The sequence below is a fragment of the Haliaeetus albicilla genome, chromosome 22 (genome assembly GCF_947461875.1).
Source record: "Haliaeetus albicilla chromosome 22, bHalAlb1.1, whole genome shotgun sequence".
Lineage (NCBI taxonomy): Eukaryota > Metazoa > Chordata > Aves > Accipitriformes > Accipitridae > Haliaeetus > Haliaeetus albicilla.
Window position 1 is genome coordinate 14,224,173 of NC_091504.1, and position 27,936 is coordinate 14,252,108.

Sequence of the window (27,936 nt, forward strand, 5' to 3'; positions counted from 1 at the left end):
TTGCTTACACCATGCATCTGGAACTGAGGAGTTATTCAGTTACCAATTACAGTTGCCTCAAAAAAGCTTTCTGTGACATCCAACTCATATGTTTATATCCTATATGCTAATCTCACTTACCGAGAACTACTTATTGTATTTTAGGTAGAAGACAGATACCGTATTTTATCAATAATTCAATAACTTCAGGCAGATGAGGCTCCTGTTCATCAAAATTAAGCTATTTTTGGAAGTGTAAGCAGCATGATTTTTCTTTCCCTGCAGACTTCTGGTGATCAACCAAGTTAACTCTTGTAATTAGCAGCAGCAGTTTCTCAGCTGACAATCAGCTCACATCCAAGTTTGATGAATCATGACATGATTTAGGCAATAAATAGTCTACACTAAGACAAAACTGACGCGTTACACAGTGGTAATATTTTACTACGTCATCATCTATTCTTATTGATCAAAACCACAGTATGTATCAGAAAAGCTAAAAGGCTATTTAAAACAAAAAGCAAAACATTAACAGCATGTGGTGGAAAGAAGCTGAGGACAGAGTTAATTTGCAAAAATTGTCTCATAAGGCAAATGCATAAGGAGCTGCACAGAAAGCTTAATATGAGGCACCTTTATATCAAAAATTAATATATGATGACTCTAGTAGTGCTAACAATACTACAAATACTATCAAAACCTAATTTTCTTGATTACCTACATGCAGCAAAATATAAAACACACTGGAGAGGAAAAGCAGGAGAGAAAACAATGACTAGAGGTAAGGTACCTTTATGAAACCAACTAGAACATTACGAAAACAATCTTACTAAAACTATTAAGTCTGTCACTCCAGAGACAGTCTAGAGCTGCTTTATAAAACAGACTAAGGCAAAATGAGTATATGAAAAGAAATAAGGAACACCAGACTTCGTAGTAACGGGGAAAATGGTAAGTATTAGAGGAAGCTTCACGTAATGTAACTTGTTTTACTGCTCTAGAACCTGCTTGCGCTATGCTTTAAAATAATTCAAGAAAACCCTTTTCATCATGATACATGACACTGACTCTGTCCCCTAGGAGGCATGGTTCGGCAAACTAGATCCTTACTCAAAAGTGGGAGGGAAAGTCACTTGACTCAGGTTTCCAAATAGTATGTTGGGGCTCATTAACTAGAACAGTGGTCTTAAAACTGTAGCCTCAACAACATTTGGAAATCAGTTTCTAACTTTTTCCAGCCCTAAAATTAATCACATTAGTATTCCAATGGTGGTTAATATGGTTAGATCTAGTAGATCTCCAGCTTGTGCCTCTTGACCTAACAGAGTAGAAGACAACAGCATACTACTACTACTTCTTGTCTCAATTGTCAACAGCACCTCACGAAACACACGTGGCTCATCTCAACTAAAATTGAGACTACTCATCTTTAAACGAGCGGGTCCTCTGCTTGTAGCCACTCAAGCCAGCCAGAACTAATGGACTGTGCAAATGAGAGATAAAGAGTCTGAATGCTGGAAAATGTGCAAAACAGAGACCCAGTGGAATCTGCAGAACTTGACAGGTAACTGGATTGGGGTACTAGCACTAAAGACTGCAGCTTTTGCTAAGCAGTGGATGAGGGTACCACTGCCTTTATGTAGACAGGTACACACCTTGGAACTACTCCAGCTGAGTTCCTTCTCAATTAACCTAGGGAACAGAGAGGGACTGGGACTGAGCTGGAGGAATATGGCAGAGGAAGCCTGATCTGAGGCTGATTTGCAAGGCTTAATGCATAAAGTAGGGGAGATTATGAGTTAGAGTGACTCAGAACTGATATAAATGTAACTATTTCTGTACTGAATTAAAACATGAATTTAGAATTGCAAGACTTAAGGTACAGGTTTAAAGGTTTTGTGGTAGGTAACACTGCAAGGTACCAATAGTCTGAATTACCATTTGCTGATGATAGAATTCTTGAGGGAGAAGCGTGGAAATCAACATTTTTATTTTACATTGCAGAGAGGCAGGTATTTATTATAGTGCTTGTTTTAATTTCCTTTCTGTAAAAACTGTAATTGTGTAAGATTGAGTATTAATCTTCTAAAAAAAAGAAAACTAAACCCTAGATCAATCAAGTCTAATGTGTAGGGCATACATGTAACCCCCAAAACATATCTGAAACAATAAATTGAGCACTTTCAAAAGCTTGTGGCTCTCTTGCATCTAATGTTTCTTTCTTGTTCCTCAGCCTATGAGAGGCTGGATGCACCTGCACTGTGTGTCCTGGTACAAAGCAGAAATGACACACAGGTTTGACACTGGATTTCAGAATTTCTGCCTGCTGCAGAGGAAGAGGAGGATTCAGGACCCTTGTATGCCATTCCAGGTCCCATCCCAGTCCTAAATGTACTCTCCTGCCCTTTTACATCCCAAACTTAAATCCTTTTTTCCTGACCCATCTTTTGTGCCTTTCTCTACCCTACCCTCCTTTGTCTTGCTTTTTTGTGTTCACCCACTCATGAATCAATTCCCTTCCTCCAACTCCGCTTGCTTTCATCATCCCAGAAATTATTCTCAATGCTAGTTGTCTCCTTGAAACTACACTTCCCTGTCCTACACTCTGATATCTTGGCTCTTTCCCTGAGGTCTTGCTTGCTGTATATAGTTTCACTTCAACAGCATGTACACCTTGTTTTACTGCTAATCTCCTTTGGATATTTTCCTTTGTAGGTGTTAAACTGCTACTGAAGTTTCATGTTTTCTGTTTTAAAGAAACAACGCAAGGCTTCTAGAATGCCAACAAATCTGCTGCTACTTTTCTCCTGTGAAAAGTCCAGCACTTGTTACTGAATCTGACTGAAACCCAAAACATTTTGGCAATATACACAAGCTCCCATGATGTAATTCTATAGTATCTGTAAAAACAATGCTGTGTAATTTTTTTTTTTTTAAACTACTGCTAAAATTTTATTCAATAGCATTAAGGATACTAATGACAAAGTATCTGCACTACTTCAACAAAAAATTTTTTAGAACTTTGAAAGAAGTGTATTTATGCCCAAGTGAAATAGTGGAGTAGTAAGTGTTGTTTTAAGAAAGAAAAAAGGTATTTCAATAACCACAGGGTTAGTTTACATAGGAAGTTCTTACATGAAATAACTTTACTCTCAAGCATGGCTTTCACTTGAAGACACTATCACACCATTTGAAATATTCATAGTTTAAAAAAAATATATAAAATTTTTTGTTAAAATCTTATGTTTAAGAAACACTGCAGTACAACAGCTCAATAAAACCCCCGAAGTACTTGTAATAGGTTTTCCAGTTTTTCTAGCCATGCAACATGACAATCTTCCAATAAAACTTTTATACAATTTCCAAACGATTTTGATAATGTTTTCATTTTAATTTCATTTTCTTACTGTGTCATACTTCTGCTTCTTCAAATACTTTTTTTCACTCCATCCCATATTCTCTTTCTACTTTATCGTAACATTCATAATGGTTGTTTGGGGTTTTTCTGCTTCATATTCCTTTATGGCAACATAATGATGTCACCAAACAAGACTAATGATATCACAAAAACAGGAGAAAGAAAATAATTCTATATTCTGATTTTATCAGGAATGAAAACACCACTTATTTAGCGTACATTTTATACATTGAAATTTCTTTTAATATTAAACTTCTTCCAAAACAAAAGGGAACATAGCTGACATAAATGAAATACAAAACAGAGGAAAATTTAACCCTTATTTTTATTAAATTTGGACAAGATATGAGCTATCTCTATATATAATGCCATTCCTACACTATGTAAATTTAGAGACTTTGCTTTCGATATTATCATCTCCTTTAGAGAGCTTATAAAGGCCAGAAGTATTTCAAGTCATTCTCTTTGCCACTGTTAGACTAGTTCTTAGCTGATGAAATACTTCCATGGTTTATGCAGATTGCCAAAGAATCTGATATCCACAATACAGGTACAGCTAGACACACATAAATTCCCCCTAAAAACTAAACATCAGAACAGTGAGAGAAACACAACCTGAAAGAACTTTGGTTTGAGCAACACACACCCTGAAGTCCCTCTGATTATGTTACATTCATTCTACAACAGAGGAGTGAGGGAGAAATAATAATACACAGATTAGGACCACTGTAATATTTCCAAAGGATGCATAAGCCCCCCTTTAGTACTCAGATTGTCTTTTTTTGTTGTTTTTTTTTTTTTGTTAAGACAATTGTTTTACTTTAAACCCACATAACAGTCTATCTCCTCTCCCTCTGTAATGTCAGGATTGTTAAGTTTTTTTCCTCTTAAGACTAAGCTTAGGCAGGATTACTTTCTCTTCATCTGTGCTTATTTTTTAATTTTTCTTCATTAAAAATATAGCAAGCAAATCCTTGCATTTTACTGCAAGAATCCATTATAATATTCTTTGAGATGTCTCTTAATTTATCCAATTAGAAGCGATTAGATACAAGCTGCACCAGATCTACATTGTGCCACCATCTACATAATTTCTCCCCCTTTTTCCCCTCCTGTAGTCACTCATTAATTTATTTGGGCCATTGCAAAATAATAATTTTAAATACAACCAAATAATAAGGAAAATTACTGAAGAATAAGGTTAGTAATGCTGCTGTTCATAAAGACTTACAAACAATTAAATAATGACCTTTGGACAGAACATTCACTATCGGCATACTGTCAGCTATCCATGTCTGTTGGGGCTTTTTTTGTTGTTTTGTTGTTGTTGGGTTTTTAAAATTAGAATATGCATAAAGTAAGAATGCATATATGGAAATGAATTACTGTTTGGCTTTTTTCTCTACTAAGACATGTAACCAGATAATTATTATAACTTAGTAAAAATGAAAGTTAAAAACCCACAGGGAAAAGAATTACATTACCTCTGATGAGGAAAAAATAAAATGGTTGGGAGATGGTCTGTCATAAATTCCCATGGAAGGTCATTTCGAGTGGTATCAATTCTGTTAAGAAAAGACACACTGATGAAGAGAACAGGCAGATGAACAATCTGTTTTTTCTTGTAAAACGCCATTTGAGGAATTGGGAAGAAGGAAATGCAAGTATCTGTGAAAGTAAATCTAAATGTGTTATGTCAAAAATATGTTGTGCATATGAGTAAGCAGAATTAATTACCAATATTCAAGATGATGAATCTCAGTTTAACAAATATCGGGGGGGGGGGGGGGGGGTGTGCTAGAAAAATACGTACAGTATTCCAACTGCTCTCACTCAGCAATTAAATCACACACTCATTATGTACACACCTTCCTTCTCTGAAACAAACAGCCTGCCTCACACTTTCAATGCAAGACTGAAGTTTTTTCTATTCATTCATTTGTTCCTCAAGTACAGCTCTAAGAATATTTTCCCCTCAAGTAGTTTTGGGATTAAATTACTTTGTGTCTTCCAAGGGCAAGCGCATTCTTAAAGGCGCAATTTTTTCTAAAGCTGTCCATAGAAAGGAAGATGAGATTTTGTGACTGAAAAACTCATTCAATTGCTTCTTATGTTTTTCTCTGCATTTTTAGGTTTTCTTTGATTACAAATAAAATTATTATTAATTACAACACTTTTATTATAGAAAAAAACATAGGTGATCACATCGGTAATACTGCAATAAAAATAACGGAGCAAATGAGAGAACTTCAAAGTCAGGAAAGAAAATGGGTGTAGATTTGAGAGTAGCATTACATCTGTGGGAATAAAGCCACAATTATAAACAGGTGATAAGTCCAGATTTTTACCTGAATTTCTTTCCTATACATCTCATGCTGCCTCCTGCCTTAAGTTCAGTCAGAATGAAACAAGGATGCAATCAGAGCAGATGTTTTAAGTATTGATGTATTACCAAATACATGAACAAGAATGTTTGGGTTGCACTGAAACATTAAAAACCCTGGAAACACCAAACAAAACCATGTCTTTGTTATAAATATATATTATACACATGCATATATATATATATATAAAAATTTATATAAACTCGTTTTGGCTGGGATAGAATTAATTTTCTTTATGGTAGCTTGTATGGTGCTATGTTTTAGATTTGTGATGAAAATAGCATTGATAACATAGGAGTGCTTTGGTTATTGCTGAACAGCCCTTCCACGGCATCAAGGCCTTCTCTGTTTCTCACTCTGTCCCCACAGTGGATACACTGGGGGGGTGGGGACATAACCAGGCAGATGACCTGAACTAACCAAAGAGCTATTCCATACCATCTAACATCATGCTCAGCAATAAGAAGGAAAAGAGGGTGTTTTAGGGGGGTTAGCTTACTTTTACTCGGGTCTGGGCATCTGTCTACCCACAGAAGGTGGTGAGTGACTGCCTTTGCATCACTTGTTTTGCTTTTTTTCTCTCTCATTCCACTTATCCTTCAATTATTAAACAATTTTGTTTTATCTCGACCTCCAAGTTTTCTTGGTTTTATTCTTCCTTTCCTCTTCCCCCGTCCCACTGGGGATGGACGGGGTAAGTGAGCGAGCAGCTGTGTGGTGCTTAGCTGTCCACAAGGGTTAACCCACCATGTGTATTTCGCCTAACACAGTACTACAGGATGTAATTATTTGCTACAAATTATCAGAGGGGGGTAAAAATAATTTTCTGCTGCCATTTTATTGATTCACTTCCTGAAATTAGGAAGCTTCAAGATTAATTGCACTGTTTAAAAATTCATTTTAATTAAACTGTGTAACTACTGCAGTGAGATTGAAAACCACCAAATTTATACAGAGGAAAACAAAATAATGCATTCAAAGAGAAATGAAGCAGATGACGTTCACATCTACTATTGCAAGATTGTAGAGTGAAAAAAAGTAATTATTTTCTAGGCTGATGATCTCCATGAACTTAAATTATTCTAGAGAGATTAAATTAGAATCTTTTTTACCTTGCCACAGTGAAATTATCTGGAGGCAAAAGCCGAGCAAGTTGAATAAAGACATGATTAAGAGAAGCACAGAATCCACACCACTGTGCATAATAGAGCAGCAAGACATTCTGGAAAATGAAATGGAGAAGAGTTTGATTATCTATTGTAGTTAATCTGCAGAAAAGGAGGACTAGTCTTCACAACATCTAAAACCTGGAACCCTTAAAACATGAAAGGAAACTATATCCTAATGTTAATAAACTTTATTCTAAGTTATTTACTGACACCCTCTGTCTACTGAGTTAACGCACAAAAACTCTTGGGGAATTCTCTTTCCATATAGAAAAAGAAAAAATGAAGAGGATTATTTAGATAATTTGGTTTCGGATCATTCCTCTTAACTGAAAAAGCACCAAACTTTAGACAGTGACTGTATACTTCATATTGTCAGGGGGGTGGAAGATGATGTCTAGAGGCTTTTTGCCTCTTAACTAGCGTAACAGGAGTTAAGGCTGCTGGAAACCAATTACTGGAGATGTGTACATTCACTGCACACCTGAATGATGACAGATATTAATCCTTACTATCAGATTTTTTAAGATATCAAAGTAATTTAACTACTGTTCAGAATAACATCTTATGTAAAGCAATTTCATGGCATGCAATTCACCTGTGAGAGTTTTGGCGTTTTTGCCATGTGCTTTCAAATAATGCCTTAGGTTTAAAACCTTCTAATTATTTTTTTTTCTATTATGCCTACTTTGCAATGATTTTTAACTTTTTTAAAGCAAGTTTAAAAAAAAAAAAGTAATATATAGAAAAAAAAGTTGTGACATGTTTATTTCCTTTGAGGTATGAGACACAGAAATCAGAATATTCTTCAATGTTACCTCAAACCTTATGTATTTAGCATGTGCTCCTGCTACAGTGGAAGAAAGGAAAAGGAAAAAAAATCAAGTCAAGGACACTCTTTTTTTTTTAAATTAAAAAAAAATAAATCTATATTTCAAAACACAGGAAAAACCCCACACCTCCTCCCCCCCCAAAAACCCCCAAAACAATCCCCAAAACCCCAACAAACCTTGAACTGTGGCAGAAACCTGTCAGGGAATCAGTTGCACTGACTTTTTGATTATTTTAACACCAGAAGAAGATCTTTTGCAGATTTACTTAAGATCCCACTATTTCAAATTGCCTTTTTAAAAAAAAATACTTCTGAATTGTTACAAAATAACATATTTTATGTTACAAATAAGAAAGCATATCAATGTAAAAAAAGGGTAAGACCCCCTCCTCAAAAGTCTGAGCAATTATTTGCAAGAAACTTTTTCAGTAATGAGGTATACCTTTTCACTCAAAAACACGGTATCATGAAAGGTATTAGTAGTCACTTCAGTGATTACACGCTGTTCATGAAAATGGACTGAAGGGTCATCAACAAGATGCCTTTTCAAGGGACTGTAGAGAATACTGAAATTTTTTATGAAGTTCTCTGAAATGAAATTGATACATAACAAAGTTATTTCAGTTTCACAAATATGTGATTTTGGCAGTTTTTACTTTGGAATTCAGAAGAACTTACAGAGAAAATACAAATTCAAACCTGGTTTCACATCATTAATTTTTGACAGTTTGGTATCAACTCTTGAGTAACCACCGCTGATGTGAAAACAAGACAAAATTTCAGTTTTTTTCCTTTGCTCACTAGAGTTGTCTTTTCACTTGCCACACTACTCTCTAATCTTACTTCTACCCCTATTCAATTCTACCCTCGTAATCTAACCATGCACCCGGTAAATCATAAATCCTCTCACCATTTTTCTCTTTCTAGATAGCATTGAAGTATTTGGCCCTTATCTTGAAGGCTCCACTTAATTCCACATTTATTATTTTAATTTTTAATTACTTTCCCTGTAATTCTCCTTTTGCTTTAGGCCTTTAAAGACTCTGCTATTCCCATGCCAATATGACCAGCCACCTTTTGTTTACCAGTGACCACCTTCCTCTTCATTCAACTTTCTCCTTAGTTTTAAGATATTTAACAAGCAGTTGGCCACTGGTAAAAATTTAAAACAAGCTCTAAAGCCCTCAACTACCTTCAGCTACACTACTCTGAGCCTGGACCATGTTCTCTAAATTGCGGCAAGATATCGACTGTATCCTTCCTTTTCAGTTTAGACAGAAATATTATTCTATGCATTATAAAATAAGAGTATTCAATAATTAAGACAGAAGAGATAATATCAAACACATTAAAAATAATTATTTGATCAAATAGAAATAACTTGTGCTGGTGTTTCCAGTCCAAAAATAGGCCCAAGTAAAACCAGCACTTTTGTACATACATACATACAAAATACCAGATCATCAAGTTTATTGCTGAAATGCAAACAGCAGTACATTTACTTTTATATTTACTATTCATCATTTCATTAAATTCTCACACCAGACTAAAACAGATTTTTTCCTTCTAGATCTCCAGATCTGGAATATCTATGCATGATTAAGTAATAACTGAAAGGAGGGGGCTAATTAAGAGATGTACTCCTGAATTTTTAGAAACCATCTGTATAAACTAAAATCTGTTAAAGGTATTAAATACAAATCTGTTTCATTATTTTAAAACATCAAAAGTTAAGATGCTTAAGAAGTAAAAGAAAATTTAAAAAAACCCACAGAAAACAAACATAAATCACAGTGACTTGTTGACAAAATACGTGGAAGCTAAAATTTGCCGGAAGTTCAAACGACTTGGAATAGAAATACACTGAGTGTTACTCAGCAGAGAAACCCTCATCATGCTCAGGAAATCCTGTGACCTGAAAACAGTTTGAGACAGAAAGTACTGGGAGCAGAAAAGGGAAGGAAATTTGTATCTCCTCAATCCGATCTTAATTTTTTCTAAATATCCTTTTATGGTCTCTGGGGTTTTTGTTTGTTTTTCCAGAGTGTTCTTCTGGGGGGTTGGGACAGAGACAGAATACAGGGCTGGATGGGATCCTCAATAAGAACATGGCTATTTGTTCTATGTTGTGTATACTTTTGTACTTACAGATTTATGGCAAAATGCAAATGTAATTAATGGTATAAGAATTACACTGATACACCTTCTTGAACAATTTATTTTAATACTATGTTCGCCTGAATTTACTTCCATGTTTACGTCAGTGCTAACAGTAAAAAACCCTGCATTTTCTGAAGGTGGACTCAGTTTTGCATATCATCGTGATAGGTAAATGCATGTGGTTAGGCATGTTCTGTCTTATTCAATAACTTGCAAATAAATCAGAACTGCAATTGCTGGGTTGTAATTTTTTGGGGGGTTTTTTGGGGGTTTTGTTGGGTTTTTTTGTTTGTTTTTTTTTTTTTACTCCTCCAATTCAGCCAGGAAATAAAAGTATTGACAGATCTGCCCAAAACCTCTTCAGAGCTCTACCCTGAAAACACACATACTTTACAAAATAAATTTAAAACAATTTATAAGTTGGTTTCAGAGGACAAGAGGAAGGGCTAGTCTCTGCTGATAAGTGGGCAGCATCTCCTGAAATTCTGGGATATTTTAGTACACAGAACAGCTGAGCAAACATCAACACCACCATTAATATACAAATGTCTTCTGTAATATCAAATGTGCTAGATGCATAGTAATTCCCCCCCCCCGCCCCCAAGCAAATTAGTTTAGATTTTACCAATTCCTTCAATGCATCAGGCAGTCAAGCATCACACATTTTGAGGTTCACTTCTTTTAAAGTGAATTACTTTTGGTATATGAAACTTAGTTCTTACATCATCTAGAACACAATTCTACTGCTTGGTTAACTACTAAATAAATTAGAATAGAACAAATTACGATTCACAATGCTGACTTTTCAAAATGGCATTAAGTTTGCAATTCATAAGCTTACTTGCAAACTTAATTTTCTTATTTAAAGCATTTGTATAGTGGATACCATACCCAGGGCAGATCCAACAAGTGACTGATTTTGATCCAGGACATAGTGCACTTCTTCTTTCAGATCAACAATGGCAGCAAATTCCTTTAGATGAGTAGATCTTGATGCTCCTAGTCTCTCTGCATATATCCAAAAAAGATTTGAATCCAGTAGATAGAGATTCAAGGTTTTGTTGGTCCTGCAGCTCAGACCAGTAATGTTAATGCCACTAATATGAAGGTTAGGAATAAAACAATTCCTATCCTCAATGTGAGGAATAGAATGTTGGGTGTTATCTTTCTTCCCATGGGAAGAAAATGCTACTTTGGGGGTCTGAAAGATGGTCTTCTCAGAACTAATGAGACTTAAAAAATGCCTGTTTACTGTCCTGCAACATGCAGTGTAATAGCTAAAGGGACTATAGAAACTTAAGAAATTGCTGCATTCTATGGTATTTGATATAACTTGAAAAAAGGTATGTTCCTGGAGGTAGAAAGAGTCCAAAGCTGCTTCTATCTCTAAAAAGTTACAGTGTGGCACATGGACTTTATTTGGTTTGACACCAAGTGTCTGGTTAATGCAAAGCTCACAGACATTGTGAGTTCTAGATATTGAATGCCACTGTGGAAGCACCACTGTGTTACAGCATGGGTACTTGGTTATTGAAAATGTTTCTGGTAATTTCATATGTGCATCTGGTACAGAGGAATCAAAAGCTGGTGAATCAGTGTCTCCTAAGTGTTGAAGATCTAGCTCAGCTGCCAGGCTTTTATTACAGTTGTGGTATTCCAAGGCCACTTTGGTAATCTACGGGGTGGGGGAGAAAAAAAAAAAAAGAGAACAAAAGCAGGATTAATTGTACATAGTTCACTCAAATGCAGTTATCTGTTGCAGGTTTAACGAAGTGTATGCAATTAGAGATGGAATTTCAGAAACATGAAGTTGACTATTCTTCTTTCTAACAAAAAAATTATAGGAGGCTGTGACTTGATAACGAAGTTAAATTTTCAGGTATTTCAGCATGTAAGAATTACATGTACAGAACAACAAAAGGCCACTTTAAAATTTTTTCTGTCCGCTACACTGATCTCAAGGTCCTCTTTGCATTCTATTTATCACAGTGCAATAACACTACATTTTAAGGTTAAATCCCACTACCTGAAGCATTAATCAGTACAGGTTCCTGAATTTCCCTTATTTTCCAATACAAGGAGAAAATAAATTAAAGCATTCCCATATGAAATGCAAATAGAGATTTTTCCTGGTATAGGTGGTGCACAAATTTTGTAGCAATCACTAACAGCGTTGAAGCAATGTTAGTATTCTCCCAGCCATGGGCATATAGTTGTAATACTGCAGATGTACTTTGCATATAGTAACACGTGACTTATTGGGAGAAGAAAGAAAAAAGGAAAAGAAGAAAAAAGCCTGCCTCTCAGTGCAAACATTCCTGTGCTGCATCACCATTTTGTATTTCATAACCAAGGGGAAACATGCAGCAAAAATGGCATTTGTATGGACCATTGAAGGAATTCCCTTTCTAGGAGATAAATAACAGAACATACAAGAAAGGAAAATGAAAGAGGAAGTTTCCCTTCATCCTCATCTATCACATTAAACATAACCAAAATACAGAATATACGCACATTGCTTACAGAAGAACACTTTGATAGGAATCATTATAATTATCAAAGGGATGTTGAAGCATCACATCTAGGAGGGGTGCTGTGTCACAGGGCCATCAATATTAAGATGTGGTCTATAGCAAAAGTTTGTTACAGTCTTTAAGAATTTGTTCTTAGATGTTTTCATCCTGAAAACGCTCAATTAAATCCTTAAAAGAAACTTCACCCCTCATAGTATAATCTAGCCTGAAGATTTTGACTACCTACATAGAGAAATACGAGAAGAAATTATGAACAGAAAACCAGATTTGTGATACAAAATCTCATTTCAGCGAGCTACTATCAGAAAAAAAAATTTGCTCTGACAGCTTTCAACATAAAACTTGACAGCCTTGTTCTTTGCAACTGGTGTACAGTCAAGTGGTTTCATTGCTTGATGAAATCCACCAGACAGCCGCAGTAAACATCTCTTCCTATGGTAAACAAGTTGCATAATATCTCTCTATCAAAGCAAAGCTATGCCAGATCAGCTGGACTATTTTGTATCTCATTTCACATTTTGATATAGATAAATACTGTTATTTAGCAGAATGAAATCTGAAACGGAACGTCTTATGTTGCACTGATTTGACCTAAATAAGTGGTATCTGTTACTAGAACGTTTAATCTGTGACAAGCATCACTGAATTAAGTCTGCCAAAAATAAGACAGGTTAGTACAAGAATAATTGCAGTTCTTTTCCAGTCTTTCCACAAAGATTTCCCCAACCCTATCTTGTAGCACTATAGCTTTTATTTTGTCTATTTCTAGTTTGGCTAAACATTGTATCCTAAGTGATCTTCATTTTTTTCCTCATTGCTTCAGACACTGCAATATTTATTAGGCCTCCTTGTGGAAACCACACATTCCAGGAGATAGATGCCACGTATATAAGTCAGCATTGCTACCAAAACTTAGCCCTGCTTTTCATCTTCCACAGATACTTGGTTCTTGTTCCACACTGTCCTTAGTGCTATGCGATCACCACTGTGATGTGCAGCTGTGTGATATACTAAATGGGACAATGGGTTCCAGCTAAAAAATAGCCCAGGGGAAAAAAAATTATTTTTCAGCCAAGTTAGTTTCCCTATCTCGTTTACTTCACAGCTATACAAAATCTTGTCCTAGGCAGTTCAGAAATGGAAATAACAGCAGAGAAAGAGAAAACTGGAAGGTCACTGTCTGGTTTAATAAAAGGTCCATTCTTCCTTGTGTAACCACCTCTGGAAAGACGGAAGGAGAGGAGAAATAGAATGACGTGGACAAAACACAAGTCCTGCAATACTCAGTTCATTCTTGCTTTTCCATTTGAGCTTAGTCAGCTGGAACAGAAGACCAAAGATCTGCATCTCTCACACAGCACTCGCCACAAAAAGAAGGAAGTCAAGGAAAAGAGTTAGGTGCTTGTCCTAAACAACTGCTGACATGAGATAAAGGCATGTGTGGGATGCAAACCAGCATAAGGGAGTTGTGATAACATGGCTTGAGAAAAAAAAAATGTTTTTAAACAAGACTGAATACTTGGAACAGTGAAATAAAATGAGATATCTGTCACAATTAAGCTCAGAACCCTGACCAGAGTTCTCAAGCTCTAGTATTTTTGAAGTAAAAAAATAATTATTTCACTTACTTCATCTAAAAGAGGATGAATTTCTGCTAAGGGATTGTAAGGTATAAATATAAGAAGTGCTGGTCCTTTCTTCAGCTCATTGTTTAGAAGAAGGCTTTTTCCACCATGTGGTCTCAGCCAGCGTATGAGCGTCTCTCGATTTTCTAGAGCCCACTTGCAAATGTTCTCAGCAGTATAGTTCATGATGTCATTTGGATAGATCTTGAAAGGGAGAAAAAATAATTACTTGTCCTCACTTGGTTTAGTAACGAATGCAGTTCGCAAATATGGCATACTTTGTTCCTGTAATGCCTAAAGCTCTCTTTCTAATGACGCTATTCAGCAAGCTTCAGTGTGTCATATATCCCTTCCCTTTGGGAAATCTTTCCAAATCCTCATCAAATCATAGTAACACACACAACCTTTCAGGCAAAAAGTGTTCTGCCAGGGAAGCTCCTCTTTTCTTTTACTACATCTTTATAATCTTTATTTTTCTCACTAGAATGAATTTTCTTTGTAAGTGAAAGAGCTCAGTCTCTAAGTTGGTATCATCACGTATCTTGATTTACGGCATATTAGAACACTTTTTCCCACTACTCATTCACCATATTAACTCATTCTAAATTAGTCTTTTAAGACTCCAACATCAACACTGCATTTAAAATTGGTATTTCTTATTACTGAATGCAGGGAAAAGAAATGCATAACAAAAAGCGCTCACAGCTTCTAGGGTCACTTTAGAAAATTAAGGCAAGTTTATCTTAAATCATTTGCACAGAAAAAAGTTGTTTCATGTATTCACCAGTAATTTAACCTGAAAAAATCCACATTTTTCCTAGTCTCAATTGAATAAAATACATGTTACAATATTTATCTTCACAGAGTTTCCACTCGTGGTATCACTGTGGATAGGTAAGGTCTCTATGCCAAATAGCAAATCTGAAAGTTAGTATTTTCAGTCTTAGCCTTCCAAAAACAAGGCACATGGATTAAGAATTACTATGAATTTTCAATTAAATTAATTTGCATGATTTTTCTAATCAGTGTAATGTCATACCTTTAAACCAAAATGCAAGTTGTCACTATTCCTACTATCTCTCCACAAAATCTCTTTGTCCGTTCAAGTAGCCTTCTAATTCTGACCCACTGAAAGAGGTAGAAACTTTAGGAAAAAGTCTTTGTGTAGTCATTTCTGAGCTGTTTGGGTTTTGGGGGTTTTGTTTTGATAGAGATGATCAACTTGGGTCTTATCTACTGTTTAGAACAGCTGCTGACTGGTAGAATGAAAATGTGTATTACTGTGTAAAAATATCATTCTTAAACATCCTGTATCCTAAAGCTCCGTGAAACACTTATTCACAGTCTACTACGACAGAGCTTCAATCTCCAGGTACTGTTTCAGCATCACTACAACATAAATACAATACTCACAAGAGATGTGTTGACATGTCTGTGCAAATACACGCTGCCTGAATGCACCAAGGAGATCTCCTCTGCAACATGTTTATCTGTGATCACTCCAAAGCGTATTGTTCCAAGGTAATCTGAAAGGGCAAATTTTCAGTTTTTAAATACAATTATACACACCAAACTTCTCTCCTGAAAGCCTTAGAAGAACACCTTCAAACCAAACCACAGAACATTGCTGTGTAAAGGCACCGAAATCTTACTGAATAGCAACTGCCAATATTGGTGATTAAGCGAGGTAGAAGAAAGGTGACAGAAGCAGGCAACAAGAACAGACGTGTTCCTCTTCTGCACTCAAGGTATACAGAATGTTAACCTGAATTGTCCAATGTCTTGATTTACTTATTAAAGATAGAATCTGGTATCATAGCTGCACCTTGCTACATGTTATGGCATCTCAAAAGCCAAGATGAGATACACATATAAGGAAAAGCTATGAACATTGGCTGTTTAGATAATGTACATTTACAATAAATATATGTTATTTAAATACGTATTATAATGTTTCTATATTGATAAATATGTACACACAAGGATAGAATGCTTCTCATCTTTATGTTGCAAAGAACTATCCCAAAATATAAAGGGGAAATTACAGAACAAAATATAGGAGAACAGGCTCTATGTCATATACCAAGTCAGTGGCACAGTAAAAATCAGAATAATGGTATCAATTTCCTTCATTTGCTGACAGGAAGAAATATCCATAAAATCTAATCTTAACTTTAAGAAAGTCCTGTCCAGAATTTATGACCCCCAAAAACGGTATTAATCATATACAAAGTTTGCATATTTAAATGCAAGAGATGTTGTATTTTAGATTATTAAGGCGAAACAAAAGAGGGAGAAAGCCTTTCTCATCATGCTACCCTGTACCAGCTCTGTAATTCCATCCAGGAAAGCACTTTGTTGAATTAAATTACTAAGTAATGACAAAGTCAAGTTCATCCTAATGCCTCTGAACCTTACATTTCAAATGTTGCACAAGACAAACACGCTTGGATTTAACTTAAATAAGTGCTAGTCTGATTATCACTCTATATGGGTTGCAGCTACACTTTTAGGTTTTTGAGGAAACTATCTTAACGTATCCTTGAATAGCAGCCTGTCATATACTTTATTCCATGATGGCCGATCACATAGTAAGCCTTTTATGTAAGCAATCCTCGCACTGTAAAAAAAGACAGTCTTCATAATTAGATCAACATCAAGAAACACTCAAAAGGGATTAATTCCCAAGGTATAAAATATTGCAAAAAACTACTAAAGCCCATATAAATAACTAATTCACAGATGCCTTAAATTACAAAAATGAAGCTTTTACCTTTCTTTAATGAATGTAATGCTGATGTGAAAAATGTTAAATAACCAGGTGGTTGAGGTGAAGCATTGAACTCAAAATATCCTAGAACTCCAGGCTGAAATAATAAGAATTAGAATTAAGTTATTTTCAAGTATAAATATACGGGGCACAGCAATTATTTGCCTACAGTAGAACACAACAGATTTTAAAAAGACAACAATGTTTACTGAAGAACAGTCACTTCATGCTGCAAGAAGAAATTTAGTATTAAAAGACTGAATGGAAATCAGTTCTAAAGATGTCATTCAAAAGCTATGGACGAGAGACGGTTTTTATGGCTGTAGATGCCTAAGTTTCAAACAGCATTGTTTACTATGTTAGCAACTGAAGTTAACTAAAAACAATTAATATTTGTTTTGCAACTATTTTATGAGTCAGTTCCAGCACCAACATAAGAACCATAAGCATAAATATTTCTTTTAAAATTGGATTTTCAGAGTATAAACAACTCAAACATTAACACTTTAATTGTTCACTATGTTGCACATAATTAGCAACTACATATGAATTCACACATTTTGCATGAATACTTGAACTGTTAAGTCAACTTATCATGCCATCATTAAACTATCAGTCATTGTAAATTCTTTCAGTATATCCCCACAAGAGTCAGAGAGAGACCAGATGCCCCAAAATAATGAAAGAGCCCCATATCCCACCTGCATATCCATGAAGTTCTTCAAATTGCCAAACAGACAATTCAAAATTTAAAAGACTCATCCCTCAATAGGCCTATTGACTTTGCCAGGTACGAAGCCTGAATGGCTTCATATTAAATTCAGGAAGAGAATCTGGGAGAAGCTAACTTGGAACAGAGAGGTGCATGGTCTTTAGACTTCTCTTGTTCCAAAATTTCAATGAAGCTTTAGTTTTAAATTTTGCAAAATATAACCCATTAAAAGTTATTATTAATTTTTTTTTTAATGCATCACTCAAATTGGCTTAATAAACTTTCAGGACAGAGTAAGTGATGGAATTTAGTTATTTTGTGTTGCTTCCCAGTTCCACAGTGCAAACAGAAAGAGCATTTGATACACAAAGCAAGAGCACTCTAGGGATTGCTGTGGAACAAAAATTCCAGACTCACCGATAACACATTTGTGTGGCAAATATATTCCCATATAAGTATTTTCATTTGGTATTTGAGAGGCTGCTTTATTTTCTTTGTTGAGTTTTACATATAAATTTTAAAATTTCTTTTTAAAACATGAACATATATTTTACCTGTTACTGTCATTAGTGATATGAATTCAGTTATTCATACCAGCCATATGAACTGAGCTAATTCAGTATGAATTAGTGATCTCAGGATGTTCACCAATAACAACATTGCCCATTGCAACTCATGACCTGCTCTTTTAGGCACTAATTATCTTTCATGAATGAATGCTGAACACAAGACCCTTGTTCATAAAGAATCCTTATGAGGTAACCCAATAAAATCATCATAATAAAAATGAGATACAAGCAATTAGTGAAATTTCTGCAATAACAGTTTTCAAGAAGGAAATAAAACAATAAATAAAAGTAAAAAACCACAGCAAAATAACAGCACTCATTCTTCTTTTTTAAACAATAAACAGGTTAGTAATTAGTGTTCATCTTTTTCTCCTAGTACCAAATCAAGACAGTAAAAAGAAACAGTCCCTTATAAAAAACTTCTAAAGCATTCAAATGAACCAAAATAAGGAGACAGATGATGATCAAAATTTTAGTTTCCCATTTCCCAGGACCATTTTTGAATACTATTACTGTGTGAAGCAAACTTACAGCACCAAATAGCGAATGAAAGAAGAATCAAAAGTGACAGTAAAATGTGACAAGAAGCCAAAAGTCAGATCTAGAAATATTTATAAAGTTATTAAAAAAGGTGATGTTCTGATTCTGACTGCCAGTTCTGCTGTACACTAATGGAAGCTTAAGACTTCCAGATTGTGAAAAATGTTTCCATGAGACATTTTTGCGAAGTGTTTTTTCAATAAGAAAAAATTGTAATGGGAGAATATATACTAATGTTATATGCCTAATCACTAATCTGGTTAATTAATGTCCTTTTAATGATCATCCCAATATAGTTAAAATTTCTTCCTTGTCACAGGCTGCAATTATACATACAAGGAAAGTGTCTAAAATGCTGTGTTTCTTCTCAAGTACCATGCAAACTTTCCTGTTCTGTCAGAATGAAGAGATTTACTTGCTAATACCAACTACTCTGTTCATTTTAACAAAATTGAACACTTCCAGGTGCTAGCAACTAACAAGGAATCTCGCTCCGTACAAGTGAGATTAAAGTCTTAAAGAGATCTCAATATAAATAAGACATTCCTAGTTTTGAATACAAGTATGCTAAGAGGAGCTTGACAGCAGCAACTCCCACTTCCTTTCATGTAGGAACCTCCAAAACAATCAATAACTGGCATAGCAACAGCTACTTGCATGCAGTTTGTGTGGGCATCTACATACAAGCTGTTACTGATGATCAGCTGCTTCCAGGCAACCATCTTTGTGGAGTTACGGTTAACTATCTTCATGCAGGCAGTTAGGAATAATCAGTTGAACAGGATATGACTTGCTGGTACATAAAGTTGGAGGATACAATATTAGAACGTGACATAGAGATAGTTTAAAGACATTGCATTAAGAGCACTGGTGTTGCTAGAGTGGAGCTTACTGGAGCTTTTCTTTCCATGAAACAATTTTCAGCACCTGCCTCAGAGTGTCTGTAGGAAAGGTTTTGGAACAAACTTGAGGACGTCAATAGTGAAGAGTCATTAGTGCCATCTCCTAATGAAACTCATGGAAATACAAATGGAAACTGAATGGAAATACAAAATCATTAATTGTAATGGAGCCTATTTCTTGCTCGGTCTCTACACCAAAGGAATGGAACGTGGTGGGTGATGCCAATTAAATCAAACAACAGACTTGACAAGAATCTCAACAATTACAGAACACCAAGTTCATAGAAACTGTAAGAATTAATAGAGAACTTCAGATGAGTAATTTTTATTGGAAAACAGCCAGCACAGTTTTAATACTGAACCATGCCTCCAGTCTACCACAGTTCTTTGAAGGTATAAGCAAGCATGTAGATGACTGATCTACTCAAAGCAGCATCCTGTAATTCCCCCAAAGCCTACAAGAAGTTACCAAACACAATGGAAGAAACTAAGGTGATAAAGAATAACACAGAAGGTCCTTTTTTTGGATTAGTAGAAAACATAGAAAACTACAGGTACAAGTTACTGGTTTTCCACAGTCAAAGTCAGCCAGCCAGGATGTATACTGGTGCTCATATAGTTCAACACTTCTATAAATGATTTAGAAAAGGGAGAAAAGGGTGAGGAACAAAATTTGCAAACTACAGCTGAATCAGAAAAGTTGCAGAAAGACAGTATTAAATCACTATGCAATGAAAGAGCTCTGAAATTTAAAGGTGAATTAATCGGAACAAAGAGTAGAAAAAACCCCCACAGGTACTGATTAGCTTCTACAATTAGATAAACACTTTTACTACTCAATTAAGTTATTTCTATCCCAATTTGTATTTATTTATTTTTATGTTTTGGCTATATCGCACTGAGGTAAGGGTGATGGTATTTTTTTTCAGAATCTCAGACTCGTGCAGGCAGGCAATTCCTGCTTCATTTTATCTGTGAACACAGGAAAGAAAACAGCAAGAGGAAAGGAATGTGTTATCTCTGGGGAACAGAAGAACCAATATTACATACCACTAACTCTATACTGTTGAAAGGCAAAATAGAAACTGTTGATTGATATTAGATTAATTAAATTTACAAGTAAAAGTCTGTTCATTCTCTAACAATGTTAAAAACGTTGTGTATCCAGAACTGAAAACAAATTCTCACATCATCATTTAACAAAGGCACCACAGTACCCCCCACAAGAGCAAGCTATTAAGTCAAATCCACTTCTGAGTCAGATCCTACACAGCTGGTTAACGCTCAGGAAGCATTTCTACACAAATAGAGCAAAGAAGAAAGCTGACGCCGTGTTAAGACACATGCCAGCTCCCTCCCAGAGAGACCATCTCCTCCCCCACCTCTCCCAAAGCCAGCAAATTATGAGCAACCTGGGCACATTTACTGTCATAAGTGAATGAAACTTTTTGTCTATACTACAGAAGCTGCATGTTTTCTTCCTTTGTGCCTCAGAAGGATGAGGCCATTTCTAGTAGTTGGGTTAGTCAGATGAGGAATAAGACATGCCAATTTGGATTAAAATGAAACTGTTACATCTCTGCAGTTAAGAAAACAAAACAAGTCTGAATATAGGTACTTACAGGTACCCGGAGTTATGGCAGGAACTGCACATTTTTCTCCTGATGTAACTTAGATGTTCCTATACATTCCGAGATTTTAACTGCTTTCCAAATGGGATCCAAATGGACTCTCAAAAATTAAATTCTAATTCTTATGCAGTTCTAGTTTTGCACTAGCATCGTTCCACAACCACAAAAAAACCTTAAGTAGCATCAGAAAATGCAGAACCTTAACTTTCGAGTCCTCAACCAGAATTTTTTTCACGGGGTTTGAGCGCCCTCTAGTGAGAGCAACACAGCATCTCACAATACTCACGATTTGGTTGAGGAATGGACAGAACCCCATGGAACTAACGCCACTTGCTCTTACATTTAGCTGGATTCTGTTCATCAGTGTTTCTTAGAAATAAAAACATGCTAAATAACATTTGAATACAAGATAAAATACTGCTAGATTTCAGTATCTCTTGGTGTGGTTCAACTTACAAAAAAACCGCTTTGAATGTTATCGTAGTACCTTCACAGTACTTGTTAGTTTAGGCATGCTAACATGTTTAATGGATTGTGATGTTCAATTTAGCATGGCTAGAGCTCCTGGTTTTCTTTGCTAGATGCTTTTTTGGTCAAAAGCTGCCTACTGGAATTTGAACACAAGATTAAAGCACCAAAACCTTCACCGATTAGATGGAAAAAGACAACTACAGCCTGGCTACCAGTAAACTGACAGGCAACAATAAAATGCCCTTGAAACAAGAAAAGAACAGTGCAGTAGTTCCTTTAAGTGTGAAAACACATGCTGAGGAGAACTTCAGCTTGACATGATGCCCTGCAAATGAATCGCTCATCTACTAGTAACTTCCCAACCTGTTGCATCCTCCAGATTATACATAATGCTATCCTTGGACAGAGTAACAAAACAATGAGGACCGAAAGTGAGTGACAGGCAACTGCTCTGCAACCTACTGCTTTTCCTTGATATGGGAGACCTTAATACCGAAGTAGGATGAAACAGCCAAGGAACAGAATGGGCACTGCCTAAGTGGAGTCTGGGGATCAGCTACAAAGAGGTTCTCTTCAACTGAAATTTTCAATTCAAAAGTAAATACCCCTAACGTAAGTTTGCAGAACCCATTCCCTAGCAGAACACGGGACTGAAAATTAGATACTGATGATAACGAATCTTTCAGAAAATATTCTGAGCTTCAAATTAATTAGCTTCTCAATGAAGAAATCACAAAAACCTGATCAAGCAGTAGACAGTGGTCAAAATGTCCAATGATCTATCCTTTACAGTCTTCTCTCCTTTCCCTTCTGCTAAAAATTAACATTTTTAATATATAAAAGATCAAAAAATCAAGGGAGGACACTAGCCAAGGCTCTCAAAATAGCAATTAGTTTGTGCCATACATGCACTTCCTGTAACCTACTCTACTCCTCAAACTTCATTTAACAGCACAGGTCATGCTCTGTCCTGCAGCAGAACCAGTCATTAGAACATGCGCTACTTCAAAGAGGAACTCTGCTTCATTCTGAAACACTGGAAAGCCCCTCGCATGCTTTGGCCACTACTACAGCATCAATTTGTTGATCAGATTTTCCATTCTGCTCTAATAGCTTGGGTCTTAGTAGATTATGGTATTTCTCCATTGTGCACTACAGAAATGAACAGTTATAAAGGGATTATAAATGGTTCTGTTGTAAGCGCATTTTATCTAATTGGAAGTTATTAATCCACTAGTATTGCTACCAATCTTGGCACCTCTGAACACAACAGACCAAAAATTAATAAAACACAATGTACCAGTGGATTAAAATCATGAAGTTACAGCATACAAGGTGTTTAGGAACCGTTATTTCAACTGATTTCACATTTATTTTTACTTAACAGACTTGACTTACTAGAAAGGTCTAATATTCCTTTAAAAATTAAAGCAACGATTACATATTTCTCAAATGCCTTCCCAACTTAGACTGAAAGATTTTTGCGAAAAGATTTCTCCCTTCTTTCTTGTTCATATATAACTTTTTGGTGAGGTAACAACTTTGATTGTTGTCTACATACTAAAGTACTGTAAATTAAGAGCATCACTAAATCATAAGAGTCACTATGCAGGGAACCAACATTATGAATTTGTCATTTTGTATTTTTATGATTTTAACAAATTTACAGGGCACTGACCTCAGGATCCTGGAAATAAACTAGTACTTTGGAGTAGATCAAATTTAATTGTGAAACAAGTCAAACTCTTTCTGAACCACAGTGGTAAAGCTAGAGAAGAGAGACAAGTACCTCATAATTTGAGAGGAAATCTAGTAATTTTGATCGAGACGAGATGTAGAGTAGTGGTGTCATCACCCGGCGAACAAACTTTTCAATATAAACAGCACTCATAGGGCCTTTGTATTCAATTGGTCCAAAACTAGTACCAAAAAAAATAATAAAACATTAAGACTTAAATTAACAATAGAGAGAGTCCCTCCTGGGGGTGGCAGAGATAGGAGTTACATAGACAACACGCTCAGCCTCTAGGGAATTGCTCTCTGTGTTAATTAACAGTGGCTTCAGTAACTGACAGAGGAGTTGTGTTACCAGACTTGAAGTACAGCGCAGAAATTGCAGTGACTCTAATGCAGCATCTATGGGTAGGTGCAGTGTACTGGTGGGGATGAAGGGGTGGAGACCATCTCTGAGTCCCATTAAAGAAGTTGGTAAAATGCAGGTATGAATTATATGATCGTATACATACCCTTCTGCTTTGTCCGAAGTAAATATATGTGACTTAAAAATACACATCTGAAAAATGTCACTATCTTCACTTGATTTTTTTTTTAAATCTTTAGAAAGTTCAAACAGTATCAATCTGAAAAGGTGCAGTATTTTTACACTGACTTTTACAAGTAGCACTCTAAAGCAGGGACGAATCCAGTCACACTGCTGATGAACAGACTCAGCAAGTCCACAGTTTCTCCCCCAGCCATGTAATAAAACAGCTCACAGCACATTAGGTAGTGCTGAAACAGAAGGTGGGCCAGGCCTTGAGGCTACAATTTCCAGAGCTTCTCCTTCATCCCCCTTGAAATCCTGCATCTGATTTATTATCATTAGGTTAGACAAAGCATCACAGTTCAAAATGAAATCAAACACAAAAAGCATGAGGAATTAGTCCATTCCTGCTGAAGAATTTACTGTGATGCATTTTTTAATACAGCTTATACATACAGACACTCTGAAAAATATCAAACCTATATTCAGAGGCTTTGAAATGGTCTTCTAGAGCCCACTAGATGATTCTACATCCTACACGAGGTTATTACAAACCTTTGTCTTAACAGCAACATGTACATGCCCAGTATGCAACATTTGAGGTTTAATATCTCAGGCATGAGGGGTGCATTGCCCTTTGGGGTTTTCATGAAGTATCAATATGAATTTACATCTCATCTTGTTGCAACTCTGTTTAAGGTTACTGATAATACCCAAGTGTATCCATCTACTGTGTTGTAATTTCAAGATCAAATAAGTTTAAGTCAATGTGTATCCAAGTGGGATTGTTGGGTTTTTTTATTAGTTTGAATTATGCCAGTGCCATCTGTGCCTATTCCAAGTTCAGCTGACAAAGATCAGGATTGTTCCTCCTCAATACATAAATCCCCTCCCCAAAACCAAAATCAGCCTCTGTAGTGGAAGAGAGCTGCAGTTCAAGACTACAGTACCTAAGTAAAATGCAAGTGATAAACTACACAGCATCCAGCTCTATTGTACCTTGCATTAGAAAGCATGTTTCCTTACCTTCTGCTCCACATGAGAAAAAAAAAAAAAAGGATAATACATACAAATACTAAAAAATAAAAGTGAAATTATATAAAATTTTATACAATGACATCTCAACATTTGGAGCATAAAACAGCGAGTGTAAAGTTCAAATTTAGAAGAAAGTCTCCGGAACACAGTGCCATTTAAATATGCACTTAAATACCACCAACTTCAATAGCGCTTAAGTACATACTTTATTGCTGTCACAAATTGGGACCAGTTGATTTAATCCATCTACAGAGCAAGCAGACAACTGAAATTAATACATAAATCTGAATTCTTTACTTTTCATTGGAGGCAGAACTTCCAGGAGATGCACAGGCAAAAGAAAATTTCCTTAAGGATTAAGAATTGCACAGCATGTCATTTAACTGACATTTACAGCCCTTCTTGACACCTAAGTAGCATACAGCGACGAGCTTCACCCAGAATCTCCTCCTCTACAACTATTAACTATAGCCATAAATAGAAAAATTTTCAAAATGCAACATTTTATACAATATCTCTGTTTCCCAAAACAACAATAAAAATCCCACACTGTACGTATGAAATCTTACCTCCGATGGTATAAGTGTATCACAGGAAAATAAAAGAAATGCTTCTGCTTCCTGCATTTCCCTTGGTTCCACCAGCAATTTACAGCCACAAACAGCACCTGCAAAGCAGGTAAAAATTCACAGCTAATAAAGTACATTACTGTGACCTTCTTTATCTAACGTGTATTTTTTCCAATCCATTCTATCTGCTATTTTCAGTCTTTTCAAGTCAGTATTCCATATCTGCTCCTCTTAATTCTACCACAGAAGACTTTTTTTGGGGGGGGTGTCATTTTGCAACAGCAATCTTTTGGTCACTTTTCTTTCTAATTTTTAAGCTTCTTAATCTAAATTCTTCAAATTTACTAACTTAGTCATAGTCCATATTAATTACTTTTTCTGCAGAGTGGAGCTCAATGAGCGGAGATTTACAACAGCTGTAGCTGTGAAGCGTTTACAGGTAACCAACTGCTAGAAAGCAGTGCTATGGCTGCAATCTTATAAGACTACCAGTGTCTCCAAGCATCCTGGAACTGCAAGCAAACTCCCTGTAATTTCTGTCTGAAGGCAGGTGAATAAATCTGAGAACACTTTACAAAAAGAAACTTGTAGACTTCCCCATTCAGTAGCAGAAATAACAGACAACTGAGCAGGAATCACAGGTTTTCCACATTTATTCTAACACTCCATATGTTAAATTAAAATTAAGATGACTGGCTGAGTTACCCTAAAATATGACCACTCAAGTCCTGCTGGTTCCCATGGGATGACAGAAATTAGCATCAGCTTGGAGATTAAAAAGCTATAAGGTCGTGTTTAAGATTCATATCTTCTCTGGAGTTACCTGGTCTGACAATCTGCTGGCCACATGTTCTATTTCTTCTCTTGCTGCAATGGACTGGCCACACCATGGCGCATAGAAGAAATACAGCACAATTTCTGAATCCTGACGAAGGTGATCTGCATAATCTAATTGTCCCCGAAAAAGATCAATGACTGGAGATCTTGTGGAGAAAAAATTCACTGGAAGCTTCGCTGGCATTGTTACATCTTTTGCTCGGCTGCAGGAAGAAAATTAAGAGTGGTTATTGAAAGTGTACAGCAGTAGCTAGAGAAGTGTGACCAAAACCCTAATTTTTAATCTTAGCAAAGGTCATGCAATGACAAAACTTTAGAAATTGATGCAAATGACTACAACTTACATTATCCAAGTTAGTTTCGTGAAATACCATAAAAATCTAAAGATCACCCTTAACAAGCTTTAGAAAGTCACACTGTGATACCATGCACTATGTTTATGGGTATGTTAGCTTACACTCTTATTGCTGGTTGCTATAGAGCATAAAATTACCAGGAAGAGTGATTTCTTTGGATTTCTTCCCTGGCCTCATCCTCTTTTAACACTTGTACTTTAGGTAACAGCACCCTGATAAGAGAAGAGACACTGGTCATAAAGTTTTGTGATGTGATGTTTATATAAACAGAGACTATTACCATGCCTTACATTTTGCTTTAAAGTATTCTACACTTCTATTCTTTTATATTGTATTAGCAAAAAATATGTAAATGTGTGTTAGTTTATTTTACTGATTAGAGCACGGACTGCAAACTGTTCAGGGCACATTTCCTCTTCAATGTAAGGACAATATCAATAAATAGTCTCGATTTAAACAAATTATAACACATTAAGTTTCTTAAGAGAAATTAGTTTGACCAGTAATACTAAGAATGTAAACTAAATACCGAGGAAACCATTTTCTATCAAATTAGCAATCAAACAATCCAGAACTTGGCATTTCCAAGGTTTTCAAAAGTTGTTATGGTATAAACTGCCTTAAATGCAAATGTATGATCATATTCTCTTTTTTATATTCTCTTAATTCCAAAATTTTCCACTAGCTGTATTTACACTAAAGCAAGTCAGATTAAAAACTGAACCACACCACTATAATGCTCAATTTTGCCACGGTTCCTTATGTGACCAGAAGTTTTAGGAAAGACTGTGCATCCCTTTACCTTGTATCACAATAAAGAGCTAATACAAAATTCTTTTTACCCGATATTTGTTCCTTCTCAGGTTACAATTTTAGTAATTGCGATAAAAATATTGAGCCCCTAACGCTGTCAAACTCATATGTTAAGCAACCTCCTAAAACAACGCTGCCACATTTTCAAACTTTACAATCATTCTGGTCTGTAAGAAGTACCTTTGTTTTTACAATACAGAGCCACAAAAGCCACAGCTCTTCTCTCATTTCCAGGTTAGTAAGCATAAAGCTCGACACTTAAGAATCACTCCCAGTATATTTTCTAAAAGTTATGGAAATTCTCAAATCGTACGTAAGAGACAATATTTGCTTCAAAATCCAGAATTCTGAAAATATTAACTGGTTC

General features: G+C 35.7%; 1 protein-coding gene across 4 annotated transcripts in view; it reads right to left on the minus strand.

Annotated features, from left to right (window-relative positions):
• TXNDC11 (thioredoxin domain containing 11) overlaps positions 1 to 27,936 on the minus strand; it is a 33,941-nt gene that overhangs the window by 2,704 nt on the left and 3,301 nt on the right. The window contains exons 2-13 of one of the 4 annotated variants that reach the window (XM_069809956.1): positions 26,894 to 26,968; positions 26,387 to 26,603; positions 25,564 to 25,661; positions 23,483 to 23,612; positions 16,872 to 16,965; positions 15,512 to 15,624; positions 14,102 to 14,302; positions 10,831 to 11,614; positions 8,222 to 8,367; positions 6,894 to 7,003; positions 4,882 to 4,962; positions 2,444 to 3,974 (exon numbers count right to left, since the gene is read on the minus strand). In XM_069809956.1, the coding sequence (XP_069666057.1) occupies positions 3,884 to 3,974; positions 4,882 to 4,962; positions 6,894 to 7,003; positions 8,222 to 8,367; positions 10,831 to 11,614; positions 14,102 to 14,302; positions 15,512 to 15,624; positions 16,872 to 16,965; positions 23,483 to 23,612; positions 25,564 to 25,661; positions 26,387 to 26,603; positions 26,894 to 26,968 (2,140 nt within the window). In that variant the 3' untranslated portion in view covers positions 2,444 to 3,883. Of the gene's footprint in view, positions 1 to 2,443; positions 3,975 to 4,881; positions 4,963 to 6,893; positions 7,004 to 8,221; positions 8,368 to 10,830; positions 11,615 to 14,101; positions 14,303 to 15,511; positions 15,625 to 16,871; positions 16,966 to 23,482; positions 23,613 to 25,563; positions 25,662 to 26,386; positions 26,604 to 26,893; positions 26,969 to 27,936 lie in introns of those variants that run through there. The other 3 variants (XM_069809952.1, XM_069809953.1, XM_069809954.1) reach the window with 3 other exon arrangements.